Raw genomic sequence first — 27,975 nt, 5'->3', positions numbered from 1 at the left:
CACACAAACAGTAGAGAAACAAACAAGAGTTATAAATAAAGCAACTTAACAAGTTATAATTTAAATAGTCCATAACTTGTATTGGGAGCCACATGAATAAATCAATAGTTATGAGGAATTTTATTAAGAGCAGTTAAAGCTTTTGTATTTATAACCATAAATGTTTGTAAAGGTGTGGCAAAGATTAAATCACTCATATATAAGCAACATTTGAATATTAGTTTTACTTCTCAATTTTACTTACTGAGAAAAACATGTTTGTTCTGCATTACTAGTCATTTTTGGTCCTGCAGCTTGAATGTGGTTTAAAACTTTTTACGTTACATTTCACTGTAACTGTGCCGACCCCCACAAAATTGCTTTTAAGAAATATACCTGTTTATGGTCCTCCCCAATAATGAGATGGGATTTATGCCCTTCACTACACAAACTCTTCTACTGCCCTTTAATTTATTAAAACATGAAAGAGGCCATTTTTCTGATTAGAAAGAGAGAGAGACATAATTACAAAGTATGCTGCTTTTCTTTGCCTGTTAAAGTTAAAGATGTCATGAAAACATAAGTGTAGAACAGCAATCAAAAGTGTTTCATTTTATGAATGCTTGTGTAAAACATTCAATAACTGGTTAAAATGACCATCTGCTTGTATTTAAATTGTGGATTTTTTAAAGAATGTGATGAAAAGCAGGTTTTATTTCAGACCATTCAAATTTATAAGTTCATATTTAATATTGATCTGTCCTGCAAACAACTTAAAATGTTAATTAAATCCCTGTTGTCAGTATCTCCCCCTTGAGGTTAGACTCACAACAACAGCTGGCCTCAAAATAATAAAGTTCTGTGGCCAGAAAAAGGCAATTGCCGTGGAAGAAAGAAATAATTCAAATCCCAAAATGTTAATTCAAATCAAACATTTTAGATCAAAGGTAGCATGTGCTGAGCTTGCTATGACAGTAGGAGTAAAGCATTTTAAACACGAGACTTTTTTAAACAAATGTTATCTGCCATGAAAAAAAAATGTACAATGATGAATCTGTTATCTTATAAGTAAAAAACAAAAGTGCCCATGCTATAGTGAGACAGAAATTACATGGTAAATGCTATATTTTAAAGAAAATTGTTGATTTACTCTATTTATACACTTAATGACAATCTGAAGCACTTTGATAGATATCTTGCCTTGTGGGAGTGCAGGCTTAGTCAAAGTGCTCAGGTACCACCAAGCTGCATGCACGTTCACACTGGAAGGGGTTAGATTGCGCTTTATTCACTGCAGCCACGTAACAAAAAACAAAAACATAACAAAAAAAACTGTTGTGTGGCTTAGACTTTCAGTCTACGAAAAACTTTTACAGATAACAGGAGTATGCTGGACAAATGATCAGGCACATTTTAAAATGTCAGTCACTAACTGTGCAGAATATCTCCAGAATATGTCAAGTGATCAATGTCACATTTAAAATGGTCCATGCCTACACTTGGATTTCAGCCTCCAAAAGACTTGCAGTATGGGGCCCTGAGTCGAGTCTAATCCCCCCAACTCCTGTGTCCGAGACAACTGGTGAGGAGCTGGGGGTCCTAATGGTGAGAGAGGACAGAGATGGGGTGAACGTGGGTGTCATAGCTGACGGGGTGAGTCCTGTGTTCCTGGATAATGGAGAATACACATATTTGGGGTAGGAAGGCTTCCTGCTCAGGGTTGGTACTCGTCCAGGTTTTCTTGGAGGAACAGTCCGAATGCCTGGGTGAGCCACTCCTGTTATGAGAGGCGGTGGGTACATGAGAGAACTTGACTCTGTAGCAAAATCTTCATGGCCACCTTGAAGCTCCTCATCAGGAAGCATACCAATATCAGTGAACACAGCAGCCAGAGAGTGAAAGCGTGGTTCCCAGTCTAAAAGGAAATCCCAGCTGTAGCTACCCTCCAGTGGCTCTTCAAGGCACACCAGTGAAGTCAGAGACTCTGCAGAAGCTTGAGCCTTGGAGAGAGGGGCATATCCTCTTGCCTCCATGGAATCCTCTAAATCTTTAACTCTAAGTATTGCAGGCAGTAATCCTTCCCCTCCACCTTCCTCTTTGAAATGGTTGAGACTTTCTGTGCTTGATATGCCCTGTGCTAAACATTTAGTAAGAGATAAAATATATTCTGGCCCTACGTCAATAGAGTGGAATGATATCTTATCAAATGGTATAGTGGAGTTGGGAATCTCTGTGGAATCTTCATCTCTTTTATAACAGGGAAACTCATTGATCCACTTGATTTCCTGATCCTCAGCTGTCTCACCCTCTGCTGATCCACGGCCACTTGAATCTGACTGGGTGTATGGGTTAGAGACGTCTCTCTTTGCAACAAAACCTCCGACTTGTGTCAACTCCTGCAAGGAAAAGTCACAGCGCATCTGGTTGTTCGATTCATCAGATGAGTCAGTCCCATGGTTCAACTGTGCAGCAATGGCAGAGGCCTTTTTCAGGACAACTTCTTTAACTTTACATCTGAGAACCAAGCCCACAAATATAACTAGGACAAAGAGGAACAAAAGCAGCGACACAGTCAGACTAAATATGTGGGAATCAAGCTGAACTCCGATAAGTGCTTCGGCTGAGCTGGAGATATTGACAAAAACCAAGCAAGTTGTTGTTCTGGAACCCAATCTGGGACTACCTGCAGACACGACCAGTTCCACCAGATCCTCGTTTGCATGGCTGATTCTTCTGCGATACACAGGACCAGACATAAAGATAGCTCCAATCGTTTTGTTAATTGAAAAAAATGGTGTTGGAGTCAAAAGTGAGTACTCTACCAGCCCATCCACTCCTCCATCATGGTCCATTGCCATCACAAAACCGACTGTCTCCCCAGTCTTGGGATTTTCTGGAAGAAGGAAGTGGTACTGCTTCTGAGTGAAGATGGGACTGAACTCATCAACTCCCTTTATGGCTACTTGGACTCTTACCGTAGCTGATTTGTCACCTTTGTCTTTAGCCTCCACTACAAAGCAGTAATCATTCTCACGTTCATAGTCAAATGTTTGTCTGGTGTAAATGTCGCCACTAAGGGCATCAATGGCAAAAGCCTCTTTCCTCTCTGGGCTTCCACTGCCGTAGTCCATGAAGCAAGAGGATAGAATTGAGTAGGTCATCAGGCCATAGGGGCCAGCGTCTTTGTCAACAGCGTGGACAGAACATGTATGGGTGAATGCTGGGAGGTTTTCCAGCACTGAGCAAGTAACTGAGGGGAACATGAAGAATGGAGTGTTGTCATTCTCATCCAGAACGTTAACAAAGGCAACTGCAAAAGCCATGTTTTGGTTTTCGGAAGCCTGGTCCCCATCGATAGCTCTGATGGTGAGGATATACCTTAAATCCTCCTCATAATCAAGTGATTGGTTGACCATCAAAATACCAGACTGAGGGTCCAGCTTGAAGTGACCTTTACTGTTCCCAGAAATAATTTCATAATGCACAAGGCCATTGACACCAAAATCAGGATCCAGAGCACTAACGTGGATCAAGCTGGTTCCTATCTGGCTGTTTTCACTCACCTCTGCATGATACTCTGCACTGGAGAAGACTAGAGCATTGTCATTGCAGTCAGTAACAGTCACTTGAATGATCGATGAGCTGTTCAGGGGAGGCGATCCTCGATCAGTAACGCTAACTGTCAGTTCATAATACTCAGTTGTCTCACGGTCCAAGGGATTACACAAAACCAGCCTTCCAACATTTTTCATTTGATTTTCAACAGGAATCTTTTTCACTTCTAAACAGAATCGCTTTTCTTCATTTCCGCCAACGATGGCGTAGTCCAAATGGGTGTTTTCTGGGCTCCAATCTTCGTCCTGTGCAGAAATTGTGAGCAGGGTGGTTTCTGGGGGTGTATCTTCAGCAGTGGTGAGTGTGTAAATATCCTGGTGAAACAAAGGTTTGTGGTCGTTTGCGTCTACAACCACCAGGGCCACAGAGGTGACTGTGGACCGAACGGGTTCGCCCTCATCTCTTGCTTCAACCAGAAGATGGAGCATGTTGCTGTTTGTGATGGTCCTTAAAGGCTTGTTGGTGAAAATGGAACCTGTAATGAGAGTGTGTATTATTAAACAGATTTCATTCTGGTTTTAGTATACTTCTAGTATAATTATTCATACAATTTACAAAAAACTCAAAAAGTCGTAGCATGGGCATTGAGTTGAAAATTTATGGAAACTATTGCTGCATAATGTTTTTGTTTATGAGTTAAAGAAAAAAAAGTTTTTTTAAGCCATCAAAGTATTATGTTTTTCTAATTTCCACTTAGAAATTAGAAAAACATAATTTCTAACATTGGATGTTGCTTCTCTTTCTTCAAACTCTGGCTGGTCTTTACATTTCCATACTGTGTTATCTGAGATCATACTACAGATTATTACTATGATTTAGTATTTAGTAAAAAAGCTAATTCTAGCTAGAAGTAGCAGAAGTCACATACTTGCTCTCACGGGAGAAAAACCACCCACATTAAAAACTGATTCAATGTCTGGTTTAACCAAATACGCAAATGATGGCTGGGTTTCGTTTGCTTTGCATGAATAGTGATGATATTGTAAGGCCGTGTGTTGCTGGAGCTGCATCAAAGTTGCAGAAGTCATCAGATGCAGCAGAGCAACTTCATGTCCTGAGAAAAACGTTCTAAATGAATGTCACATGGGGACTGTAGGATCAATTTTCTTCTTGGATGCCATCAAAGATTTTCACCAAACAATTTCTTATTCCACTTCACTGCCATTTAAACTTCTGTACATGATGAGCATGTGGAGCAGAACCGTCCACTGAGGAACACAGAAAGACATAAAGTCCTGGGGCCATAGAAAGGCTGTGTTACGTTTTTGGATTGTCGTCATAAACCTTTAGTTAGTGTTCATGCACATTTCCTGTCATGGTCCTCTCCATAAATGAATGCATATAATTTTCACTGCATATTGAATTTAGGGCTGAAACTTAATACAGAAGGATAAATCTTCTTTTTATTTAATAAGGACAGGCCAGACTGACGAGAACTGGTTTGCTTATAGTTTCTTTTTTAAAGTGGCACAAGACCAAACCTATAGATTTTCTGAGATACGATAGCCTCACAACTGCTTTATGCTCTCTCATTTTTCTGGTTCAATAATTTTTTACACACGCTTTGAACACATAAACACTAGCTAATATGTTGCTGGCAGCAGTCAAATTCTTAGCAAACTTTGGTGCTGAATGAGGAAAGAAAAAGCAAAACATTTGCAAGAAAAGAATTTCCTTGACAAATACAAAAATTAAACTGCCAAATAGTACCATATAAACAGACACACATGTAAACAATCTCCTTTTTACCATTATCTTTTTGGATGTAGAAGGCATGAAGAGGAGAAGAAAGAAGTCTGTAGCTGATCTTTCCATTGAGACCAGAATCTCTGTCAGTAGCAGCAACATTCACAACTAAAGTGTCTGCAGAGACCAGCTCTGACACGTCCACCTGGAACAAACATATACAACAGGATTTACAAAATGTCTGACTTTCTGTTTAAAGTTTGCCATGAAAATATAAACCTAGCATCATTACCAGATCTTAAAACTAGGAGCCAAAGCTAATTTCAAGTGTAAAACATATTACAATGTCATTGATTACATTAGAAAAGACAAACTAAGAAGATATGGTTTAGCTGCACGTAGAAAAAAACGTTTTGCAGGTCTGGAGCACAGTGCACTGGTGTTTGTGAACATAGTGCGAGGAAAGAAACTATCAGCAGTCATTTTAAAAAGGTAAAGATAATCTGACAGTATTTTAAAGTCTGCTCTCTGAGCTCCAGGCAGCCAGTGGACAAACTTTTATCTTCCTGGTTTTAGTGAGAATACCAGCCAAGCAGCATTCTGGATGAGCTCTGTCTGATTAACGTTTATAGAAGACCAATGAAGTTATTTTGCAGTGAGGAATTTGAAAAAAGATAAACACATGGATGAGTTTGTCAAGACCTCGCTGGGACATTAGTCCTTTAATCTTCGGGTAGCAAGGCATAAAATAATGGGCTGGTTTTTAACAGGCTAGTTTCATAGTCAGCTTGTGACAATGTAATGTGGAGCTTTGGATCATCTGCATAGTTATGGTAGCTAAAGTTATTACTTGTTAAGTCAGACACAACTTCCAGTAAACTTTCACAATACTTGTTTACTTTCATGTTCATGTCATGATGGTGAGTCTGATTAATTCACTGAACAGTTTTCTGAAGTCAAGACCAAAGTTTTTATTGAGGATTGAAGTGATACAATCAGGAAAAGTGGGGTGAAAAAGAAAACATCAAGGGGCCAATAACAGGCCGTTTATTCGGTTAAATCGAGAGTGAGTTAGAGTGCAAAACGTTGTTAGCAAGGAATAAAGATTTAGAATAAACTCTCATAGCAGAGTTATAATTCATATTTGTAAATCATGAACCTATTTTGCCTCTTGAATTATCGGTCTTTTATGTGTACCTGGTAGGAGACCTGCGTGAAGACTGGACTGTTGTCATTGGCATCCAAAACTTGAACTTTGACCTGTCCGCTGGTTTGATGGAGCGAGTCCGACGCAGACACTCTCAGAGTGAACTCCGTTTCGGCCTCGTAATCTAGAGGTCGGGTCAGCGTGATGACACCTGTGTAGCGGTCAATAGCGAATGGGTCGCTGGTGATGCTGCTGTTTGAAAAACTGTAGGTGATGGTTGAACCGATGTCCACATCATTTGCAGTCACCTGGGTGACCACATAACCTGCTGGTAGATCTGAAGAGAGAAAAAAATTTCATAACTGGTGGAATCCTTTTCCAATTCTACTCTATAACGAAAAAGATGCTATGAGGAATTACACTAACTTTCATATATATAAACGGGCTCCAGGGGTGGGATGGCAGGGCTGTTGTCGTTGATGTCCACCACCTGGATTCTAACGGTGGCAGTACTGCTCAGTGGAGGCTTCCCATTGTCTGCTGCCTGCAGAATCAGCCTGGGACGTAATGGTGGAAAGATTGAGATAATGTCTCTCTGAACATAATTTCATGAGTATCTTGCAAAAGTACTCAGATCCCTTGATATTTTTCACAATTTTACCTTTATAATCAACATTACTGAGATTTTTGGAAATAGACCAACACAAAGTTGCACACAATTTTGCAATCAAAGGAAAATGAACATAGAAGTGCATTTTGATTCAGCTCCTTCACTTTGACTGCTACTAAATGAAATTCAGCAAACTTTCAGAAGTAACATAATCAGTAGAGAGACTCGTTCTTTGTGTAGATTAACCTCAGTATAAATTCAGATGAACTGTGAAGGAGTTGGAGGTTTTGTGAGAGAAAGCAGCATCAGGGAACATGTCAGGATGACGTTGTGAAGTTAAAAGCAGGAACAGATTATAAACAAAATCTCAAGCTTTAAATGTGTAGTAGATATTTCAACACGCAGAGACATGATTCACTTCATTTTTTCTGACTGGAAATGAGAATTCCAGCTTTGAAATGAAGTGGTATTTCATTTCTATAACAATCTGAAAGAAACCATGCACTTTACCCTCAAAAATCTGATTTGAGAAATTGGATTGTTTAATTGACTCAATATTAAATAAATAATGTATCAATATTTTTCTATGCAATTTTGCTTTATTTTAAAACACTGGAAGCAGCAGAAGTTTATTTAACACTAGTTGAGACATACTGTTCTTACTTGTAAGAGGGAGTTATTTCACGGTCCAGCACAACGTTCGTAGCAAGGATCCCTCTCACAGAGTCCAGAATGAAAGCTTCATTAATGTTGCCTGACAGGATGGAATACTCAATCTGTCCATTTTCACCGCTGTCAGCATCAGAGGCAAACACCTGTTTAAAATATGGGAAACAAGAAGAATCATTAAAAAGCCTTACTGCCACTGGATCTGTCCACATGATGAATAAAGTGTCTGTACCTGCATGACATAGGTGTTATGAACTTGTCCCTCCCAAACAGCCGTTCTGTAGTTGCTAAGTTCAAAAAGTGGTGCGTTATCGTTGACGTCCAGCAGCGTGATGGAGACCCTGCAGTGGGCTGTGTGCAGCCCGCTGTCGGCCAGAACCACCAATTGGATCTGAGGGCTCGCCTCGAAGTCCAGGGAGTTTTCCTTCTGCACTCGGATCTCACCTGACAAAAACGCAAAAAACTGCAGTGAAGAAAAAAAAATCTGCTGCTAAAACAAAAGCCATTAAAAACTGTGTTAGCTCAGCTACTTTCAGTCAGACGAACAGCTGAGAGCATATAATGAACGTAAGACAATCAATCAGACAGGAAAATGATACTTTTCTTCAGCAGGGGAAGATTTTTCACTTCAAGAATGAAGTGAAAATGGAGGAGCTAACAATGGATCAATGATAAAGGCTGAAACAAATTTGAGACTGGGGTTGAGCTTCCAGCAGGATGGCCATGTAACCATAGAGTGACAGCTATATTCATGAGTTTAATTCAAATCAAGACTCAGAAACAACATTGGAACACAGTTTTTCACACATTCTCTATCAACTCTGACTGAGGTTGAGCAGATTTACAAACCTTCAGCTTCTTGATGTGCACAGCTGGTGGACACATTCCCCCAACATCTGACTTGTTTTTAGAATCGTATGTGCTTTTTGTTCATGAGCTACTTTGTGTTGATTTTTCACAAAAAACAAGAGACGTTTATCAGTGTAATTTGACAAAATGTTAAAACATCCAAGTGCGAGGCACTACAGACACTTACACTATCCCTTTAATGTTAAAGGTGACAGCAACAGCTTTAAAAGAAGAAAGGAACAATTTCAATGTGCTCTGTACCTGTGTAGCGGTTTATGGAGAACGCCGCATTCTCATTGCCGCTAAATATCGTGTAAGTTATCCTCTGTCTGCTATTGGTGTCGTCACTGGCCTCCACTTTTGCAATCCAAGTACCTTGAGAAACGTAATGTGAAAATGTTGCTCAGTTTATTTGTATTATTTATTGAAAACATTTTGAGCAGAGGCGATGAGATGCACCTGCTCTGCTGTTCTCCTTGACGGAAGCGTTGTACACTTTGTTTGTGAACTGAAGCCCGTCATGCTCTCCCTTCAGATGGACCAACACCAGGCAGGTGGCGGTCAGAGGAGGACGTCCTCTGTCTGAGACCAGGACCTGCAGCTTTCTACCGGAGAAACCTGCTCTCACTCGCCTCCTGAGTGAAATCTCTCCTGAAGCGGAGTTGATGTCAAACAGACTCTCCTCGCCTGAAAACTTGAACTGGACCGTCCCGTTCTCGCCCTGGTCAGCGTCTGTAGCAACCACTTTGGTCACTATCTGATTTGGTTGTGTCCGCATGGAGACCCAGGCATGAAGAGGGTTTTGGTCGCAGACGGGCACGTTATCGTTGACGTCGTCCACCTGAATGGTCAGTGAAGCCACAGAGCTCAGTGGGCCCTTAGCGGAGCCGTCTGTGGCCACGGCTTTCAGGGTGTACAGAGCCTGGCTTTCTCTGTCCAGAGACCTGGTGGTGCAGACCACTCCGGTGAAGGGGTCCACCGAAAAAGCCCCCTGACTGTTGTCGTCTGTCAAGGTGTAGGTCACTTCTCCATTGGGTCCCTCGTCGGGATCGAAGGCGGTCAGCTGCAAGACCTCAGCCCCAGACAGTAAGCCTTCACTGACGGAGGTGTGGTAGCTCTCAGGACTGAAGGAGGGGGCGTTGTCGTTCTGGTCCAGCAGGAGAAGGAGAATCTGCGTGGTGGAGCTGAGAGGAGCAGGGCCTGAATCCCGAGCCTGAATGGTGAGAGTGTAGTTCTGAATTTCCTCCCGATCCAGAGCCTGCATGGTGCTGATCGCTCCGGTCTCACTGTTGATTGTGAATCGGCCTCCGTAGTCCTCACCTAAAGCCGTTTAAAAAAGTAAAAACAAAGAACAAAATAGAGTGCAGTTCATTTCAGGTTTTCAGTTTGAATTATTGTTACAAATAGATAAAAACATTGACATCATTAAATTCCAGTGAAGTACGAGCATTTTTTAAAAACAGCAAATGAAAAATGGAAACAACAAACACAAAACGGTAAAAAAAAAAAAAAAAAAAAACTCATTCATATCCTTTAAACTTTTTAATATTTTTGTTAGATTGCGACCACAGAGTGCAATGTGTTATTGGGATTTTAGGTGACACACCAACACAAAGTTGTACAAAAATGTGAACTGGAAGGAAAATTACAGATTTTGTGCATTTCACTTATTTATTTAGCAGCACAGTAAATGTAAAAAGGCTGCGTTTGGAGAAATTTGAGGCCTACCTGCAAAACTCTATAAGTTGGAAATCTAACACTCCTCACCATTATTGTGGCAGCTTCACGCTGTGTGGATGGTATTCTTAAGATGAAGGAGGTTAAATACAGAACAAGGCAAAAGCTTGAAAACACTTCAGGTTGCAGTGGAGGTCCACCATACAGGCAGAGCGACAATGGAATGGTTATATCAAAGTTATATGAATCAGCTGGAGTAGAAAAGTCAAAGTTCAGAACTAAATTTATTTGAATATCAGGCAAAAGCCTGAAAATCAATGCTTAAAGATGAGTTTGTTCTACTTTCCTTAGGAAAATGAGCTGTGGATATGAAAAGCTGATAAGAAGAGTCTTCTTCCCCCAACATCTGCAGCTTTAACTGCAGTGGACCTGAATACATAGGCATACCACACTTTTCAGACATGTATTTCTGAAAAACCACATTTCACAATTATACACTTCTCTACGATGGTGTACATGGAAAAGGAGGAGTAAAATTCTGATAAGAAAACAAAAATTTTGAGATTAAGCTCTGAATCTTTTAGAAGAAAAAAATACATGAAATGTATAAATCTGAAAAGTCCAAAATTTGCTAGAAAAAATCTCCAGTGAACGTTTGGGCAATAGCCCCGCCCCCCCACCCCCCCAAAAACACACACACACGTACGCACGCACGCACACACACTTACCCCTAAGGAGAATGTTTGGGACTGTGGGAGGAAGCCAGAGTGCCTGAAGAGAACCCAGCATGCACAGGGAGAACATGCTAACTCCCTGCAGAAAGACCCTGAGCTGGGAATCAAACCCAGGACCTTCTTGCTGCAGGGCAACAGTGCTTCCAACTACTTCACTGTGCAGCCCTTTGGTGGAAACGTATTCCTTTTTTAAAAAAATTAACAGGTTGAGCTATGTGGGTTTCCTACCTAGTATAGAGTAGTGAATAGTGCCATTTTCTCCCAGATCAGGGTCAGAGGCAAGAGCTGTATGTATAACTCCAGGAGAAAGATTTTCTGGCAGGCTGATCTGGACCAGTGGCTGCATAAACTCTGGAGGGTTGTCGTTGTCGTCCAGGATGGAACACAAGACCGTGGCTGTCCCCGACAGAGGACGGAAACCGTTGTCCCGAGCCTGGACTGCAGACAGAAATCACAAATGAGTCTTTATAAGGGAAACTTTGACAATTAGCAGGCAGACTGGCAGAATGCAACAGAAACAACCCGGAGCTCAGAGGGACATTTTGGGATTTGCTCCTCCAAACCAAGAAATTGAGCTTTTGTGTTTTTTATTTAGTAAAATTACAAGAAAGGAAAAAAAAAACAATAGATGAAAAGATAAATATACCCATGCAGTTTTTAATACACAGTCAAAAATACCTTTTTTATGAAAATTCTTCCTGCTGGGATAATTGTCACCACATATTTTAGTATTTCCTGACAAAAACTCCTGTGTGATTTTGGCTCAACTTCAGCACGTTCAACGTTTCCTGTCATTAAGATTTTATTATTACATTTAATTGTTCATCCTACTGGTGACTGTACAAATATTGTTATAAAACATCTGAAAGCGTTTTTAATCACTAACCACCGCTGGACGGGTGGTGAGGGTAATTACGGCGTGCAGCCACGTGAGAGTGAAAGCAAACAGAAGGCTGCAGTCGGCCCAGGCTGGACATGCACACTGGTCAGACCCTTCAACATAAATCAGCCTGCAGGATCAGGTCACCATCACATTGAAGGCAGAAGTCTTTATGACTTTGATAAGAAACAGACTGAAATGTAATTAGGTTGTGTTATTAACATTTGAAAGACTCGACCTCACTATCATCTGCCTGAAAATAAAAAAATCAGAAGGGAAACAAATGTAATGAGTCAGACCTGAAAGACAAACTCATCAGTGTTTGGGTGTAGTCGGGCGTTGTACCTCTCAGGGTGAAATGTTGCTCCTGTTCTCGGTCCAGGTGGGTCGTGGTGGTGATCAGACCAGAGTACAGGTTGATGCTGAACAGCTCATAGCCGGGTCCCGGCAGCAGGCTGTACTGCACCACGCCGTTGTCCTCTGGTTGGAGGAACAAAGAACAGAGACTGAAACAGGCTATTTCAATTTGTCAAAATTTAGAAAAGCCTTAACATCGTTTTATTTGATCTTCTTTTATGTACATTTTTAAGCTAGTCTTAACGAGGAAAATGTAGTTGTTTTTTTTTTCTACTGCTTTTATGGTTTTTAATATTTCAAAGTATTGAGCAACGGTCTCTTTTGAATTGTTGTTATATTTATGAATGTTGTTGAGATGATGTAAAGTTTCCCATCTGGCAAGAAAGCTGGCTCAGACTAACCTGAGTAACCTCACAGTAACCAAATAACAGTGTTAATAACCTTGATTGATTGATTGATTGATTGATTGTGGTAATTGGTTTTACTTGCAAAAAGTCTTCGGCCTTGACCCTCTGTTAATGATCGTCCTCTTCAAGCAGCATCGTTTATTGTTAAATGAGTTGCTGACAGCGTTTTGCTGCTGGCATTCTCACTAAAACCAGGAAGTGAGAAAACATCATCCAGCTGTAAAGATCTTCGATTGACTCACTGGAGCTCAGAAAAACGTATAATAACAGATTGTTACTTAAAGTAACTTTAGATGTGTGCATGATAATCTTGAGATACAAATCACAGTTTGCCACCAACCTGCTACTAAATCACATAATATTTCCTATCAAGGTCAAAGCTTGAATGTGCCAAACAGCACAAAATGAAACTGTCGTCCTCTTTGAAGACTCAAAATCTCCTTTGACTGCTTCACATGCATGAAGTGGATAAGTAGATCATCACAAACAGAACAATGGATGTCTTTGGTGGGAGCTTATGGAAAACAGCAGCACAAATGATAATCAAATAAGATGGTGGGAGAGCGCCCAGAACTGCGAGCCGAGGCAATCTGAGAAGAAAAAAAAACAACGAAAAAAAAGCGCGGCTCCTATTGGCACAGATGGCTTGGATTACTGCAATCATCATGAGAGACGACCACTCTGATCTCCCAGAGGAGCCATGTGCTTGCTGTTCTTAGACAATTCTCAGTCACAGGAATGTTGGTTCAAGTCAACCCCTCCCCACCTCCTGAACCTTCTGCTGCACAGCCTCCAGCTCCAGCATTTAAAAAGACTCCAACTGTCAGAGCCATCAGACAGACTGCGATTCTGGAGGGCGAGCGCCCACGTGTTAAAATAAATGGGACAGAGGTGTTGAGTAGGGACTATAAATAAGGATCATATGAATGAAATTTAGCAGGATGTAAAATAAGCACTGTGGTTGAGAGAGACGCTGATAAAATGACGTATAAATAAACTTTATGATCAGCAACTCTGACAAGATTATTATAAATCAAGCAAACCATAACTTCAATTCACTGTTATGCTGTCAGTCAAGCAAACATGATAAAGTTTTAGTTATTTAACCACCTTTGGCATAAACTTTCTCAAAACATTTAATTGCTAAACTGAGAAAGTTGCAGAAACTAGTCTTAAAATATATATTTTTTAACTTTATTTTGTTCTCTTTGAGTTTTATATTAACTTTGTGTGTTTGTTTGTTTTCTTGCTGTAACTTTAAGCTTTAAGTCCAGAAGCAGATGCTGCCATCTAGGGATGGTACAGAAACACTGCAATTTTTAGCCAGACAGGCTTTAAAACTGTTAAAAGTATTAAAGTAAATTAATTGCAAGGAATATATTTGATATACAAATGGACATATTCAAAATAGCTTCTTCCCAAAATCATTCAACACCCTGAACTCTAACATGCCCTAATTATATGGTGGAAATATGTGTGTGTGGGTGTGTGTGTAAAATGTCTATATTTCATTGTAAACATTAACATGTTTATGCTTATGTTGTATATATTTCCTACATTGTTTGCACTGTTTTGGAGCTTGATGTTAGGCAGCATAAAGTTAATTTATTTAAAACTCACTTCTATTTATTCTTGTTTAAGTTTTCTCTGATTCATTCCTCATTCTGGTGAAATGTTTACAATCAGACGATAAGAAAATTTGGCTTTGAAATTGAGAAGTGAAAGTGTTGTTTCCTTATGTTTTTCATGTAAAAAATAATTCAGAAATGTTGATTGGGAAGGAAGTAAAATAGAGGTAAATGATTTTGTTAGATAAACAATTTCTTTAAGGAAATGCATTTCTCAAAAAAAGTTTTGATTAGATTTGTATTTACACAGAAAATAGCATTAGTCAGGTAGAACAAATCTACTCTTGCTGTAAATTAAACATTAAAAATAATGTTCCACAATAATATCAATATTAATATCTAAAAGGAAAGATGTAGGTAAGTAGCATATAAATACCTGAATCCATATCAGAGGCAGAGACTCTGAGCAGTGGCTCTCCAGGGCCTTTATTCTCCACCACATTGGTAACATAGGTGGTCTGACTGAAGACGGGGGGCTGGTCGTTAATATCTCCCACCTCCACTGTCAGGGTCTGGGTGGAGGACAGAGAGGGGACGCCCTGGTCCACTGCTCGGACAGTCAGACGGTGGACACGCTGGGTCTCATAGTCCAAAGGGGCATGGAGAAACAGAAGGCCTACAGAGGATAAGAGAGTTTAAATAATATTCCAGTGGTAAAGGAATATTACTGCTGGTAGAAATAATGATACAAATGCTAAATATAGAATTTATTCTTCCTTGGCTGCAGCAGCATTATTTTCTGCCAAACATAGTGATTTGGATGTAGACCAAAAAGTTCAGTTTTGGTCTCATTTATCTTGAGAACCTTTGTTCTACTCCCGATATTACACATGACTTCTGATGGCATTCCCTTAACAATGGAAATAATTAATAGTGTTATTAAGTGCAGATCTTGTCAAAACACAGCTGTTAATCTCAGAGGTAATTTTCCTTCAATTTGACCAATATGTGCAGCTTTTGGAAGAATCACATGACACCAAAAAAATGGATTGTTTGTTGCTGTAACATGTCAAAAATGTGGAAACATAAAAATTCATACCATCAAAAATACATTTTGTTTTGGCTTAAGAATGATATTGAAAAAAACATGTAACTTATTTGTTTCATGATCATATAGTTTATGCACAAAAACAAACAAATACCAGTTTTCTCTTCCAGTGTGAAGAATCCCTTCTTGTTTCCATTTATAACGGAGTAGGAGATCAATCCATTCTCCCCCTGATCACCATCTATTGCCACAAAATGGTGCAGCAGACTGCCCACCTCCGTGTCCTCCATCAGCTGCATTGAGTGAGCAGACACGAACACAGGCCGGTTATCGTTCACGTCCAGCAGGAGGAGCCGAACCGTCACTGACGTCTGTTTACGCTCCTCCGTCCTCTCTGCCTGGTCTGTGGCGGTGACAGCAAAAACAAAAGTCGGCGTGCTCTCGCGGTCTAATGGTGCCGCAACTGTCATTGCACCTGTGTGTGAGTTTATGTGAAAAGGGAAGTGTGCGGGTGATCCACTGACTTCGGGGTCAAAGGTCAGAGTGTAGCGAATAGCACTGTTTGCAAAAGTCCCATCAGCGTCTCTGGCATGAAAAGCAAAGGCCAGCGATCCAACAGCAGCGTCTTCCCTCAGACCGAACATCAGCAGTTTATCGGGGAACCAGGGGGCGTGGTCGTTCACGTCCTCCACCGTGATGCTCACCAGCACGGAAATGTTCAAACCAACAGATGCACCGATGTCTTCCACTCGAGCCACCAGGAAGTACTGCTTGGCAGACTCGTAGTCCAGCGGCTGGTTGACGTAGATGTTGCCAGACGTGCCGTCGATTCCAAAGAAAATGCTCCCGTCTCCCTCGGCGATGCTATACTGAAACCTGCCTTTATTTAAAACACTGACAGAGCCGATGACCGTTGCAGGCTCGGCGTCCTCCCTAACCGAGAAATGCCTCACTGCTTGGTGATATGAGCTGCCGTACTGATCCTCCAACCCATAAACCTGCAGCAGAAATGCACCAAATGAAATGTATTTGCTTGTAGACTGAGACAAAAAAGAAATAATTCAAATTGGACAAAGACTAAAATAAAAAGTTACTGTGACAAAGCATTCATACCAATAAGATGCCTTCTATTTCAGGCTACAATCACTAAACATATTTTATTTCCTTGTTATGTGGAATGATTGTAGAATAGAAGAAGAATTATTAATGATTTTCAAAATGTTCAAACCAATAAAAATGCATGTACATCTGTATTGAGCCCCCTTTACTTTGAAAACCCTAAATAAAATCCAGTGCACCTAAATGCCTTCAAGAGCCACATAAAGAACAGAATCTGAATAAAATACACAATGTTTGTAACTTAAAACGAAAACCAATTGTGATCTTTTCTAATAAGACCTCCCTCCACCAGGAGGCGACCTAGAGAAAGACCCAGGACAGGTGAGTTTCTGAGTTCTCTGCTTAGGCTGTTGCCTCTGCAACCCGACCTCTGATTGATCAGGAGATAATGGATGGAAGGAAGGCACTGTAAATAGCCATCACAGTAAAAATAAATAAATAAAATAAATTGCGGTGTATGGAATGTACCTGTATGTGAACCACTGCTGTATCCTCCAGAGATGGGGCTCCACCGTCCCTGGCTGTTACCTTCAGAGTATAAAATGGTTCAGTTCTCTGACTGAAGAGCTGCGTGGTTCTGATGTCTCCATTTTTACTGTCAATCTCAAAGTGCCTGAGATCATTCTCCTCCGTTCCAACTGAGAGAGAACAAGTACATTCAGGATCTCACTGACTCTGGCATGTTTTGGGGCAGCAGAGAATATTTTTCACACTCACCTGTTACTAGGGAATGGGTGACAGTTCCATTCTCTCCAGCATCCAAGTCTTTGGCAAACATGTTAGTCACCAGGAATCCTGCAGGTACACCTGCCCATATCTGCAATGAGGACCAAACATAGATATTACATAAAGGAATGCATATTTAGAGATGGTTCAGCTCTGGTATTCAGTTGCTGTGTGTGACACCACTTGAAGCTTTAAATCAGTTCGAGCAAAGGTTTTATTCACTTTTACATCAATAGTTTTTCATTAAATGGTTATTTATCCAAAAGTCATTTTTAGCCACTTTTATACAAACTAGTGCAATACAACATGCTTGACAGAAGTTAGCAACAGATGGACAATTAAAGAAAACTTTAAATGAGCAATTCTGCAAGTTATAACAGTGTGCATTGCAGTTGGAGAGGAGAGTTAATGACTGGATGCAATCTGCTGGGTTTCCATAGGTAGAAACTTTTTAATCTACTTTGAATAAATAATTGAGAATGCTGTCCTGTTTGATAAGTAGAATCAACTGGAATATATGTGTGATTGAGTTGAAATGATTTTTTGCACAGTGCTTCGAAATGACGTTTTTCTGAATTTAACTGACTGTAGAATAAGTTACCAGAAGCCCAATGATGGATTCTATGTGACTAAATCAGTGATCCTTTTAAGTCTATTTGAAGTAACCGTTGTATGTTTTTTACTACATTACAACACACACTTTGGTTTAACACCAATGCTTACATAATTTCAGTATATAGGTGCACAAAAACCACTGTAAAAGCGTTTTAACTCTGATCAGAACCAAGCTGTGATTCTCCAAACTCATTTCGGTCATATTGCCATCGAAGTCAAATTTCTTACAGGAACATTCAGCTCTTTGCTGGAAGGCAGATGATTAAACTGTGGAGTGTTGTCATTGATGTCAGTGACCAGGACATGAACATTGGTGGTGGCATTGAGACGAGGGTGACCTTGGTCTGTCACCACAACGGTCAGGCTGTGCTGGCTGTGTTGCTCCCGGTCCAGCGCCACCCAGTTGATGATTTCACCTTAAAAAGAGAGAAACGAGTGAAAAAAGGAAACAACAGAGAGAACAAGTTGTTTCCTCTGGTAGACAACCAGAGGAAGCCAGAACAGGTTCTGGTAATAAAACTATTTTTACCTGTTTTAGCATTGATGCGGAAGTATTTCCCATCTGAGAGGAGGATGTAGGACAGCTGGCTGTTCTTCCCAGAATCCTTATCCTTGGCTTTGACTGTTCCCACCAGGCCTTGCGGAGATGACCCCTCTGATACAGTAAAGTAGTACACATCACTGCTGAACACTGGGGGATTGTCATTGACGTCCAGCACCAGTACAGTCACCATTGCTGTTGCTGTGACATTGGCCAGCGAAGCCTCTCCGGAGGTGGACAACACCTGAAAACGATATCTTGACTCGGTCTCAAAGTCAAGATTGCTGGAGAGATACAACCATCCAGACTTTGAGTGGATGCGAAAAGGAGGCGGAGGAAATCCAGCTTCCGCTTCCAAGGAGTAAGTGAGACCTGAGTTTGAAGTGTGAGACCCTCGAGTGCGGTGCGCCCTAACCTGGATGACGCGGGAGTCTTTGCGGTAGCCTTCCCCTATCTCCACCTGGTAGACCAGCGTCTCAAAGGCCAGGCTGTCATCTGCAGCTGTATGGTCAATGTTAATCGAAAGGGTCAGGGTGGAGCTCAGGGAAGGTTTCCCTTCGTCTTTCGCCAAGATTTCCAGGTTGTATCTTTGCTGTTGGCTCACTTGTAAGCTCTTATTAAGTCTAACCGTTCCAAGGTTTGAGTCAATGGCAAACATCTCATTTCTGCTGCTTTTCAGACGATACTGCACTACGCCATTGGCCCCGCTGTCATGGTCATGTGCGTGAGCGATGAACAGCACTGTTCCAGGCCGAGTGCTTTGAGAAACAGTGATGGTGTCTCTCCTCTTGGGAAACACAGGGGCATTGTCATTGACATCAGTGATGGTAATGTTGACCTGGGTGGTGCTGTAAATAGGAGACGTGTCTGTGTAGGACTGAAGGAACAGCAGGGCATAAGGCTGAGACTCATGGTCCAGAGGTTTAATGGTATTGATCACACCAGATTTCGGATGGACAGAAAACCAACTGTAAATGTTTCCAGAAGAGATTCGGTAAGAAACGGGCTCTGTAGCATCTGGGAAGACATGAAAAAAAAAAGTTTTTCACTTTGGAGTTTTATCTAGACGTTTTTTAGTTTCAACATGAAAAATATGCAACACATTTCTGTTTAGTACTTTTCATGACCATTTTTTGTCAAGCTCCTAAACTCTAAACTATAAAGTTTTTAAAGGTCTGATGAAGGGATGCATTAGTGTTGTGTCTGCACAAGAATGGACAGATTTGCAAAAACCGAAAATAAATGGATTAAAGCAGACCTTTTTTTTTCCAACAGCCTGTGGTAAAGACATTTTCCCATTTCTAGATGAATTATCAATTCTTTCTTGGACAACTACAACTGGTGAGAAAAAGAGGAAAAATAAAACAGCCATAATATCAGGAAATTCTTTGAAATACCTGCTAACAACCTGATGATAAAGACTACTTAGAATCATAATAATTTACAAATTGTATTTAATTGAACTGATTTTATTTGAATGGGACAATACATATTATTGAATGTACGACATTGCCATAAATAAAATGTGGCATTGTAGCAAGATTCCAATTTCCGTCTGTAGTCCCATGACACAAAGAACACAACATGAAAAAAAAGCTATAAAAATATATATTTGTACCTACCCCCATATTTAAAATCAATATGGGAGTAGATATTAAAGTGCTAGTGTATTTTATAATGTTGACAAAATCTGTCATAAACCTGTAATTGAAATAAGACATCTGACTGAGGTCAACCCCATCAGGGCTACTATTCACAGTTAAATATTATGTCACATGTTGTGAGATACAGACTCTGTACAACTGGATCACCAACATGGATTCATACTTTTTATGAATATAAGCACATTATGTTTCTCTATCTTTACAAATACTAATTCATTTCTATAGCCTAACACTGACTGTTACCGTAAAACTAACCATTACCAGTAACCCAAACACTAACCTAAACTCAACTCACACCTTAGCTTTAAACCTGACCTATAACCCCAAAACAGCACAGCTCAAGCAAATGGGCCTTACAGTGTAACAAATGTAAGCTCTTACATATGCATACAGGAAGACACACACACACAGAGTACATTAATTACATTAAAGGTCAGAAAATCCCAATAATCTCAATTATCTCTTCAGTGTGTGTGTTGCATCTCAACATCAGTTACAACCTACAGAAACAAGCATAGAGCTTAACACTGGCCGGCCCCTGCTGTTTCTACTTTAGACTGAAGTGTTAATCTGTAAGTTGATTAGAGAGCCTTGAATGACTGTCGGGTGTGTGTAGCCGAATGCTTTAACTAATGAGTCGTGTGGAGCAGCATGTCTATGTAAGAATAATCCTGGAAACCTTCAAACATGCATGTTTATAAAACAGAGCAAAACAATCTTACATAATAAGCTGTTTAATAACTGTATGTTCACATTAATTTTAACAGTCATGGTAAATAATGTTAAGTCGATGTGTGTATGATCAAAGAAAACAATAGAAATTTCTCACTCATTGTTTTATTCTGGATGTCAGTTCGACTGATATCTCTGTAATTGTTTTTGTCATAAACACGACCAATCCTGTCTATGTTAACTTCAGTAGTTATTATTGAGTTGGGTCAATTGGGTCTCTGTCTCTTTAAAACTCTCTCTTTCTGAAACTCTGCCTTCAGGAAGTCCTCACAACATGGCTCCATTATTAACTCTTTAACAACTTTTTTACCAGCGTTTCACTGAGAAGTAGCTCCTATAACGACCGCAACTGATGCACAGTTCCACCAGGTGTTGACTAATTTCTGCTAGCTAGTTTGAAGGAGCTGAGTTGAATGGTCGCTGTGGAGATTAAAAAATTTCCCAAACATGGATAAAAGAATCACTGATGTAAAGTTAAAAATAAAGTTACATTTTACATAATACAGCCTCTTTAACATTGAGGTGTTTGGGTTCAGGAAGGCAACTAAGCTTAATTTATTTTGTTCAAACTATATAAATACAATGTAAGTCACAGTGTTAACCGAACTTAGATTTATAATTGTCAAGGAGCGGAGTGGAGGTGGTGAGGCAGACGCTGGAGGCCCAGGTAAGGTGAGTGGTGTAGATTTAAGAACAAAACAGTCAACAAAACAAGTCCGCGGCCAGGCAGCATGGCTGAGCGGAAGCCACGCTCACACCGGTAGCAACTGGTCAAACAGTAATACAAACGACGACACTGAGCGACAACAAACGACAAGGACCCGACGAGGAACAAAGGACACAGGAGGGATTAAATACACTGAGAGTAATCAGGGGAACAAGACACACCTGGGAATAATTAACGAGGAGACTCAGGACACAGAAAATTCAAAATCAAACACAGAAAAACACGGAACATGACAATAATATTAGTTGATATTTTTGCTCCAGATATACTGTGACATGTGAGTGCTTGTATATACATCAGGAGAAGCTGTCTCAAAAACACCACAGCTGATGCACAGTTCATGTGCATCAGAACTGTGAGTACCGTATTTTCCGGACTATAAGTCACAGATTTTTTCATCGTTTGGCCGGGGGTGCGACTGCTGTCTAGTATGTGTAATTGGATTTTCAGCATGCACTAAAGTAAGAGTAATCTGATTGCTACTGCTTACAGACACCTTGCGCTTCCTTCTCCACTCACCGCTCAAGTTGCTGGCCTCCACTGTTCCCACAGATGTTCCCAGCGGTGCATCTTCAGGCACTGTGAAGGCGTAGCGCGACCTCTGGAACACCGCTGGAGCCTGACCACTTTGGACAATATTGATTGTGACCTCTGCAGGTCTGGCTGAAGACAAGCCATCTCCATCCTGCGCTGTTATTAGGAGCTTCATGCTGGCTGCACCCAAGTGTGTCAGAGAAGAGTTCAAAAAGAGCATTCCTACAAAAAAAATTAAGAAATGAATCAGATAGAGTTTGCTTAGTATTTTCACATAAGCAGGATGATGCAAAAATAACAGATTTATCAAGCTGATTTTTTTATTTCTTTAATCTAGCTCTAAATAATAATCATAATTGCTTCAGGTTAGAAAATGGCATTTAGAGCATTGTTAAACACAAGTTGATGATGTATTTTCTTTTTTACAGCTTTTGAATTCTGTTGTAGCTGTGCATGGACCTGGTTTTACCCCCAGCCACACTGTGATCCAAAGCTTTTAAGCTTTGTTCTCCACCCCCACTGAGTGGTGACACTTGGAATCATATCATGGGGATTTAGAGCAGCTAACAAGGCATTTATCCCTGAAAACAACTGACACTCAAACAGGTTACTTAAACACAAGTGAATCTGTGCAACAAATCAAGCTTATAGCCATTCTGATAACATTTTATACAACCCTGAGTTAAGAAAGGAGCTTCTAAGAAGAACAAGCTTTATAAAGTGGGGTAAGGTGGGAATTCATTTAAAATAATTTATTTTAGGTAAATTTGTAAAGTGTTCAACAAAATAATAATGTTAAATGACCATAAAATGTTGAGCTAAGACGTTGATGTTGCTCCAAATAACTTGGCTGGTGGATTGATAATAGAGTAAATCTGAGATTATAAATAACTTGTTCATTCATGACTGCAGTCAATGATTTTAAAACCATTTCTGGAATGAACTGGTGAACAGTGTAGTGACAACAGAGGTGGGTGTCAAAACTACAGTCAAAACTAATGAAGTATAGTCTTACAGTTTTAAAATATAAATACACTCCACCTGTGTGTCTATCCAGTGTGAACAAACTGGACATGTCTCCTGGATGAATTTCGTAGGTAATCTGTCCGAAGCGGCCGGAGTCCTGGTCGGTAGCGATAACGTTGACAACCTCGGTACCAGGCGGTGCATGGCAGCTGACGCTCACGGTGTATTCCTCCGGGCTGAACACTGGACGGTTGTCATTTAAGTCTTGTATTTCAATATGAACATATGTTTGAGCACTCAGGCCTCCCTGAATGAGAAACAAAGAATCAGAATCAAGAAAATGTAAGAAAACTTTGACATCATCTCACAATCATAGTATTGATTCCACTCACTGGATCTTCAGCTTTGATCAAGAGGTCATGGACACTCATCCCGTCGTCCCGATCGATGTCCTGACAGACACACAGCTCTCCTGTGTGTGGCTTGATTTGGAAAAGAGGATGACTTTCCTGACTGTCAAATCCATCTGACAGGGAGTAGAGCAGAGATCCAAACTCAGGGCTGTCTGCGTCTGTGGCAACAACCTAAAACAAAGATAAACACAAAACTCTTAAAATATTGTAACAGACACATCAGTTCAGACAAATCACATGTGTCATGTTTTTTTGTGATGTTTGTGAAAAAAACAACAACATCTGCTTTGTTTTTCACAAAACAGATGTTTTTTTTTGTTTTTTTACACATTTTTAAATTAAAATTTAGAATTTAGCAATTAAGAAAAAATCTGTCCTAAACGGTTGTATCAGTCAGGTGATGTTTAAGTACAACAACTGTCCCTCCAGGTCTTATCATCAGATTTCTTCGGCTTTTTGAATAAATATATGAGGAAAAACACACTACTATTACAATGGTAAAAAAATAAAAATAAAAAATGCAAAAGTAAGTTATTATCCAAATTAAAACTAAGTATTTAATTAATCCATTTGATCATAAGAAAATCCACCTTTTGTGTGCTACTTAGTTTTGTTTTAATGTTTTCTCATCTATACCGTGTCCAAAATATTATGTTAATTGGATTTAAGTGTGTAAAGATTTATTTTTTTGTTGTGCTATTAAATTTATAGATGGTTAGTGTATCAGGGCTCTTTGAATCACTATAATTAATTTCAGAGAGCTGGTTGATTAGTTTGTCTGGTGAAAGGAAATCTACTTAAAAAGGATGTTTCACATTATTAAGCAGGCCACAGGTTTCAAGCAAGAATCTCTCTGCTGATGAAAATCATCGGATAGTGTGGTGCCGTATGAAAAGGTATGAAAACATTAGATATTTAACAAAAACTGAAGCATTATGGTACTGTGAAGAGATTTGTGGCTCATTCAGAACAAAGATGAGTTTGCACAGATAAAGGCATAATGAGGAAGGTTTCTGTTAGACAAATTTATCAGATAAAGAGAGCAGCTGTTAAAATGCCTTTACGAAGCAGCAAACGGTTACTTGAAGCTGCTGGAATATCACTTGTCATTGGCTGCTATGGGCATTAAAGGGGAGAAACTCATGGTGTGGTCACCATCCTCCTCTGACCTCTGACCCTATTGAGAACTTTTAGAGTTTCCTCAAGCAGAAGATCTGAGGGTGGAATGCAGATCATATCAAAACAGCAGCTCTGGAAAGATTTTCTGACATCCTGCAAAGAAATTCAAGCAGAAACTTCACAAACTCACAAGTTCAATGGATGTAAGAATTGTGCAGGTGATATCAAAGAAGGTCCAATGTTAACATATAACTCGGTCTGTTAAGATGTTTTTGATTGAAATAGGTTTTGATTTTAGTACCACCACTCAATGCTCCACATTCAAAGAATGACCATTTGCAGTTCTTTATAATCCATAAAATAATAATAATAATAATAATTTGGAACAATGCATTTTTTTATTTTTGAAAAAAAATACTGTCTCGTGGAGCTTTATTCAGTAAAATTAGATTTATACTGTAATAGTTCCTGTAATAGTAAAATTATACTGACCATCATTTGCATTGACCATTTAAGAAAATATCACTTGCATAATATTTTGGAACACGGTGTAATCTGTAGTCTGTTTTAACTCCACATTTCTGGAAATCGTGAATCATAAAATGAGTCATTCTGTTGGTGAAGGTCAACATAATAAAAGTGCAGAAAAAAAGTAAAATCTTTGGAAGTCAAAGGGCGAGGAGTGCCATCGCTGTGAAGTTCAAAGAAACAAACGCAGCACATAAGAAACACCTCAGTACCAACTGTTTCTTTCATGTCCGCCTACGACCAAGACAAGAGGCAGATTTACAGTGAGGCAGATCATTTCCAGGCCATAAAGACGATAAGAGCTCAGAATGAATGAACTCTGCTCACGGGATATTTTACAGACACCAGGCCAGAGTCTAATGAAACGTGGACTAAAGCGCACTGATCATCAACAGACTGATACAACTCGACTGTTTGACTAAATATATGAGAAAAAACACTCAACGTCTCATTTATTCATTTACTCACTAAAGAAAGGTTATATTCATTTATAGAAACAGAACTATTTAGTCCTCACCCAAAGCAAAAGTCCCTTCAGACATTACCAATAATCAATTCCTATAATCAATTCTGTGCAGTGATTAGAGGTTTCTTTTGTAATTGTATATGTTGGTGCCAAGCTGCAGGAGAGAGGCACGGAGCATCGCGTCTGTCATATGAAAGCCATGAAGCTGAGCTGACAGCCTGGGATGTAGAGTGCGTTGTTGGTGAAACAACACTGATGCCTTTGTATTGTCACTCAGAGCTACTTTTGTCTCAAGAGTTGGAAAAAAATCTACTCAGCACAAAAAATGACTCAACTGTGAGGACCTCTAGCTTTCATTTAAAGGCTTATTTAAATGAAAATGTGAGGATAGAAAAGTAGTTTTCCAGTAGGGGTGCACCGATAAATCAGCTAGTTGATAAATCCCTCAATTTTGGGAGATCAGCTGATATTTCATGACCTCATCTACGATCATGGCCTCCTTACTTAGGCTGCTGCCCCCGCAAGAAGATGGATGGATTTTACTAACAACAAATATTGTGAAAAACAAAAAAAAGACAACTTGAGAACATATATTTAAATATTGGAACATACATATTTCAAGATCGCTAGCTAGAGCATACTTGTAAGAAGCAGCTTCCAGCGTCCATGTGCTCAGGTATGGACACGTTGTACAGCTGCTGCTGGAACACCGGCTCATTGTCATTCACATCCTCCACCAGCACTGTAACTGTAGCTGTAGACGACAAAGACGGCTCCCCTCCATCCTCTGCCAGCACCAGGAACCACAACTCCATCTGAGTCTCCCTGTCGAGGCCTGCGGCTGTGGTAACCAGGCCGGAGGTCAGGTCAATGGCGACCAGGCTGTCCTGGTGTGACTTCAGGATGGAGTATCTGATGTTTGAGTTGACACCTTCATCAGCATCCCGGGCCCTTGTTTGTATGAGGGAGCTCCCCTCAGGAGCATCCTCAGCGATGTTGACAGTGTACACATCCTGTTCAAAGACCGGCTGGCAGTCGTTGGCATCAGACACCTTCAGGAGGAGAAGTGTCTCACTGCTTAGAGGAGGGCTTCCAGAATCAGACGCTTGCACCTTCAGCTCATACAGATCCTTTTCTTCCCTGTCTAGCTCAGAGTTGACACACAACGCATACAGAAAATCATCTGTTTGCTTCAGGGTAAACTTTCCATCTCCTCCTGCAAGAGAGACGGTGATTCGGTGCTCCTCCAGGTCTGGGTCTGACACAGAGACCCGGGCCACATATTCCCCAACGGCGGCTGCCTCTGACACCACAGCTTCTCCTGTCTCACTGAGGAACAGCACACTGATGGTGGGGCTGTTGTCATTGATGTTAAGCACCCTGACACCAACAAACGTGCTGCTGAACTCAGGCTGAGCACCATCGTCTCTGGCTCTGACAATCAGCTCGTGAAACGGCTGACTTTCAAAATCCAGCGGCTTGTTCAGATAAATAAATCCTGTGGTTTCATTAATGGAGAATACATGGTTGGGGTCACTTTGCCGCCTATTGATCTCATAAGTGATCCTGCTGTTGTCACCCAGGTCACGGTCGCTGGCTACCACCTGAGAGACAATGGACCCGATGGGAGCATCCTCCCGTACTGAGCTGTGGTATTCAGTCTGGTTGAACACAGGAGGGTTGTCGTTCTCATCCAGGATGCGGATGTCAACCTGGACTGTCCCAGTCCTGGCTGGGATTCCCCCATCAAAGGCCTCAATGGTCAGAGTGTAGAAGTCCTGTGTTTCTCTGTCTACTCTGCTGTTCAGGACCAGATCCAGGCTGTGCTGCTTCTCAGATCCGATTCGAAAATCCAAGTGGAACAATTCTTCCATCTCACTCTGTCTGATCCTGTATCCCTGCGTGCTGAACTCCTCCTCGTCCCGGTCTGCTGCGCCTTCGAGCGGAAAGCGGCTCCCCGGCGGGCTCAGCTCTGAGATCCCCAACTCCACTTTCTGCCTGGCAAACACAGGTGAGTGGTCGTTCACGTCCTCCACCTCTATCCTCACCCGTATCATCTCTCCTGTGAGAGTAGCTGCCACAAACTCGTACAGGTCTCTGCTTTCCCTGTCCAGGCCCGACACCGTGGAGATGATGCCCGTGTCCGCGTCTATCTCCAGGTCTCTGAACACATACGAGTCTCTGCTCTCTGAGATGAAGAAGCCGGTGCTCGGCGCGCTCAGGACCGCTCCCAGGTCTCCAACGATGGTTTTAGCGGGCAGGTCCTCCTTCACGCTCAGCGTCAGGTTGAAGACCCGTCCGAGCGACTGCGCGCAAAACAGCGCCAGGACGAACACCTGGAGGAGCGCAGCTGGCGCGTTCCTTCCGCCCATGACTCCTTCACTCGTGGCTTTGGGATCCTTTCAGTAAAAGGTGAAGAAAAACTACATCTTTTTCGCGTCAGTCGCGTTTTAGAACCACTTTAAAAACAAAAGCTTCTGAACTTATCTCGAATTTCCCCAGACTCCAGTAATTATCCATTCGTATTTGAGTTGTTTTTTCAGGAAAACTAAAAGCTTGAACTTCTGGCACAATGCTGCGTAAATCCGCTGGGACATCT

General features: G+C 40.8%; 1 protein-coding gene across 1 annotated transcript; it reads right to left on the bottom strand.

The window, feature by feature from the left end:
* dchs2 (dachsous cadherin-related 2) lies at positions 1–27,937 on the bottom strand. The gene is made up of 20 exons (XM_055056612.1): positions 26,018–27,937; positions 23,243–23,434; positions 22,926–23,157; positions 21,870–22,106; positions 18,216–19,244; positions 17,915–18,102; positions 17,063–17,162; positions 16,814–16,983; positions 15,381–16,224; positions 14,615–14,854; positions 12,192–12,326; positions 11,195–11,404; positions 9,015–9,875; positions 8,817–8,930; positions 7,939–8,150; positions 7,701–7,852; positions 6,854–6,984; positions 6,478–6,764; positions 5,344–5,485; positions 1–4,069 (listed from the first exon to the last, which is right to left on the bottom strand). Exons 1-20 carry the CDS (start codon positions 27,746–27,748, stop codon positions 1,473–1,475), a joined length of 9,804 nt encoding a protein of 3,267 aa, XP_054912587.1. The 5' UTR covers positions 27,749–27,937; the 3' UTR covers positions 1–1,472.
* Positions 27,938–27,975: the final 38 nt, after the last annotated feature.

This window comes from Poeciliopsis prolifica, unplaced genomic scaffold (assembly GCF_027474105.1).
Source record: "Poeciliopsis prolifica strain line A6 unplaced genomic scaffold, Auburn_PproV2 SCAFFOLD045, whole genome shotgun sequence".
In the NCBI taxonomy this organism is placed as follows: Eukaryota; Metazoa; Chordata; class Actinopteri; order Cyprinodontiformes; family Poeciliidae; genus Poeciliopsis; species Poeciliopsis prolifica.
Note: the sequence above shows the minus strand (reverse complement) of the source record. Positions and strands in the feature narration are given on the sequence as shown.

Bases quoted from the DNA above. Each gene is read 5' to 3' on its own strand.
- dchs2 (XM_055056612.1), bottom strand. From the start codon at position 27,748: ATGGGCGGAAGGAACGCGCCAGCTGCGCTCCTCCAGGTGTTCGTCCTG. The intron at 9,876-11,194 runs GTAGGAAACCCA...AAACGGCTTTAG, and splicing joins TATTCACTACTCTATACTAG to GTGAGGACTACGGAGGCCGA. The intron at 8,931-9,014 runs GTGCATCTCATC...ACGTTTCTCAAG, and splicing joins CAAGGAGAACAGCAGAGCAG to GTACTTGGATTGCAAAAGTG.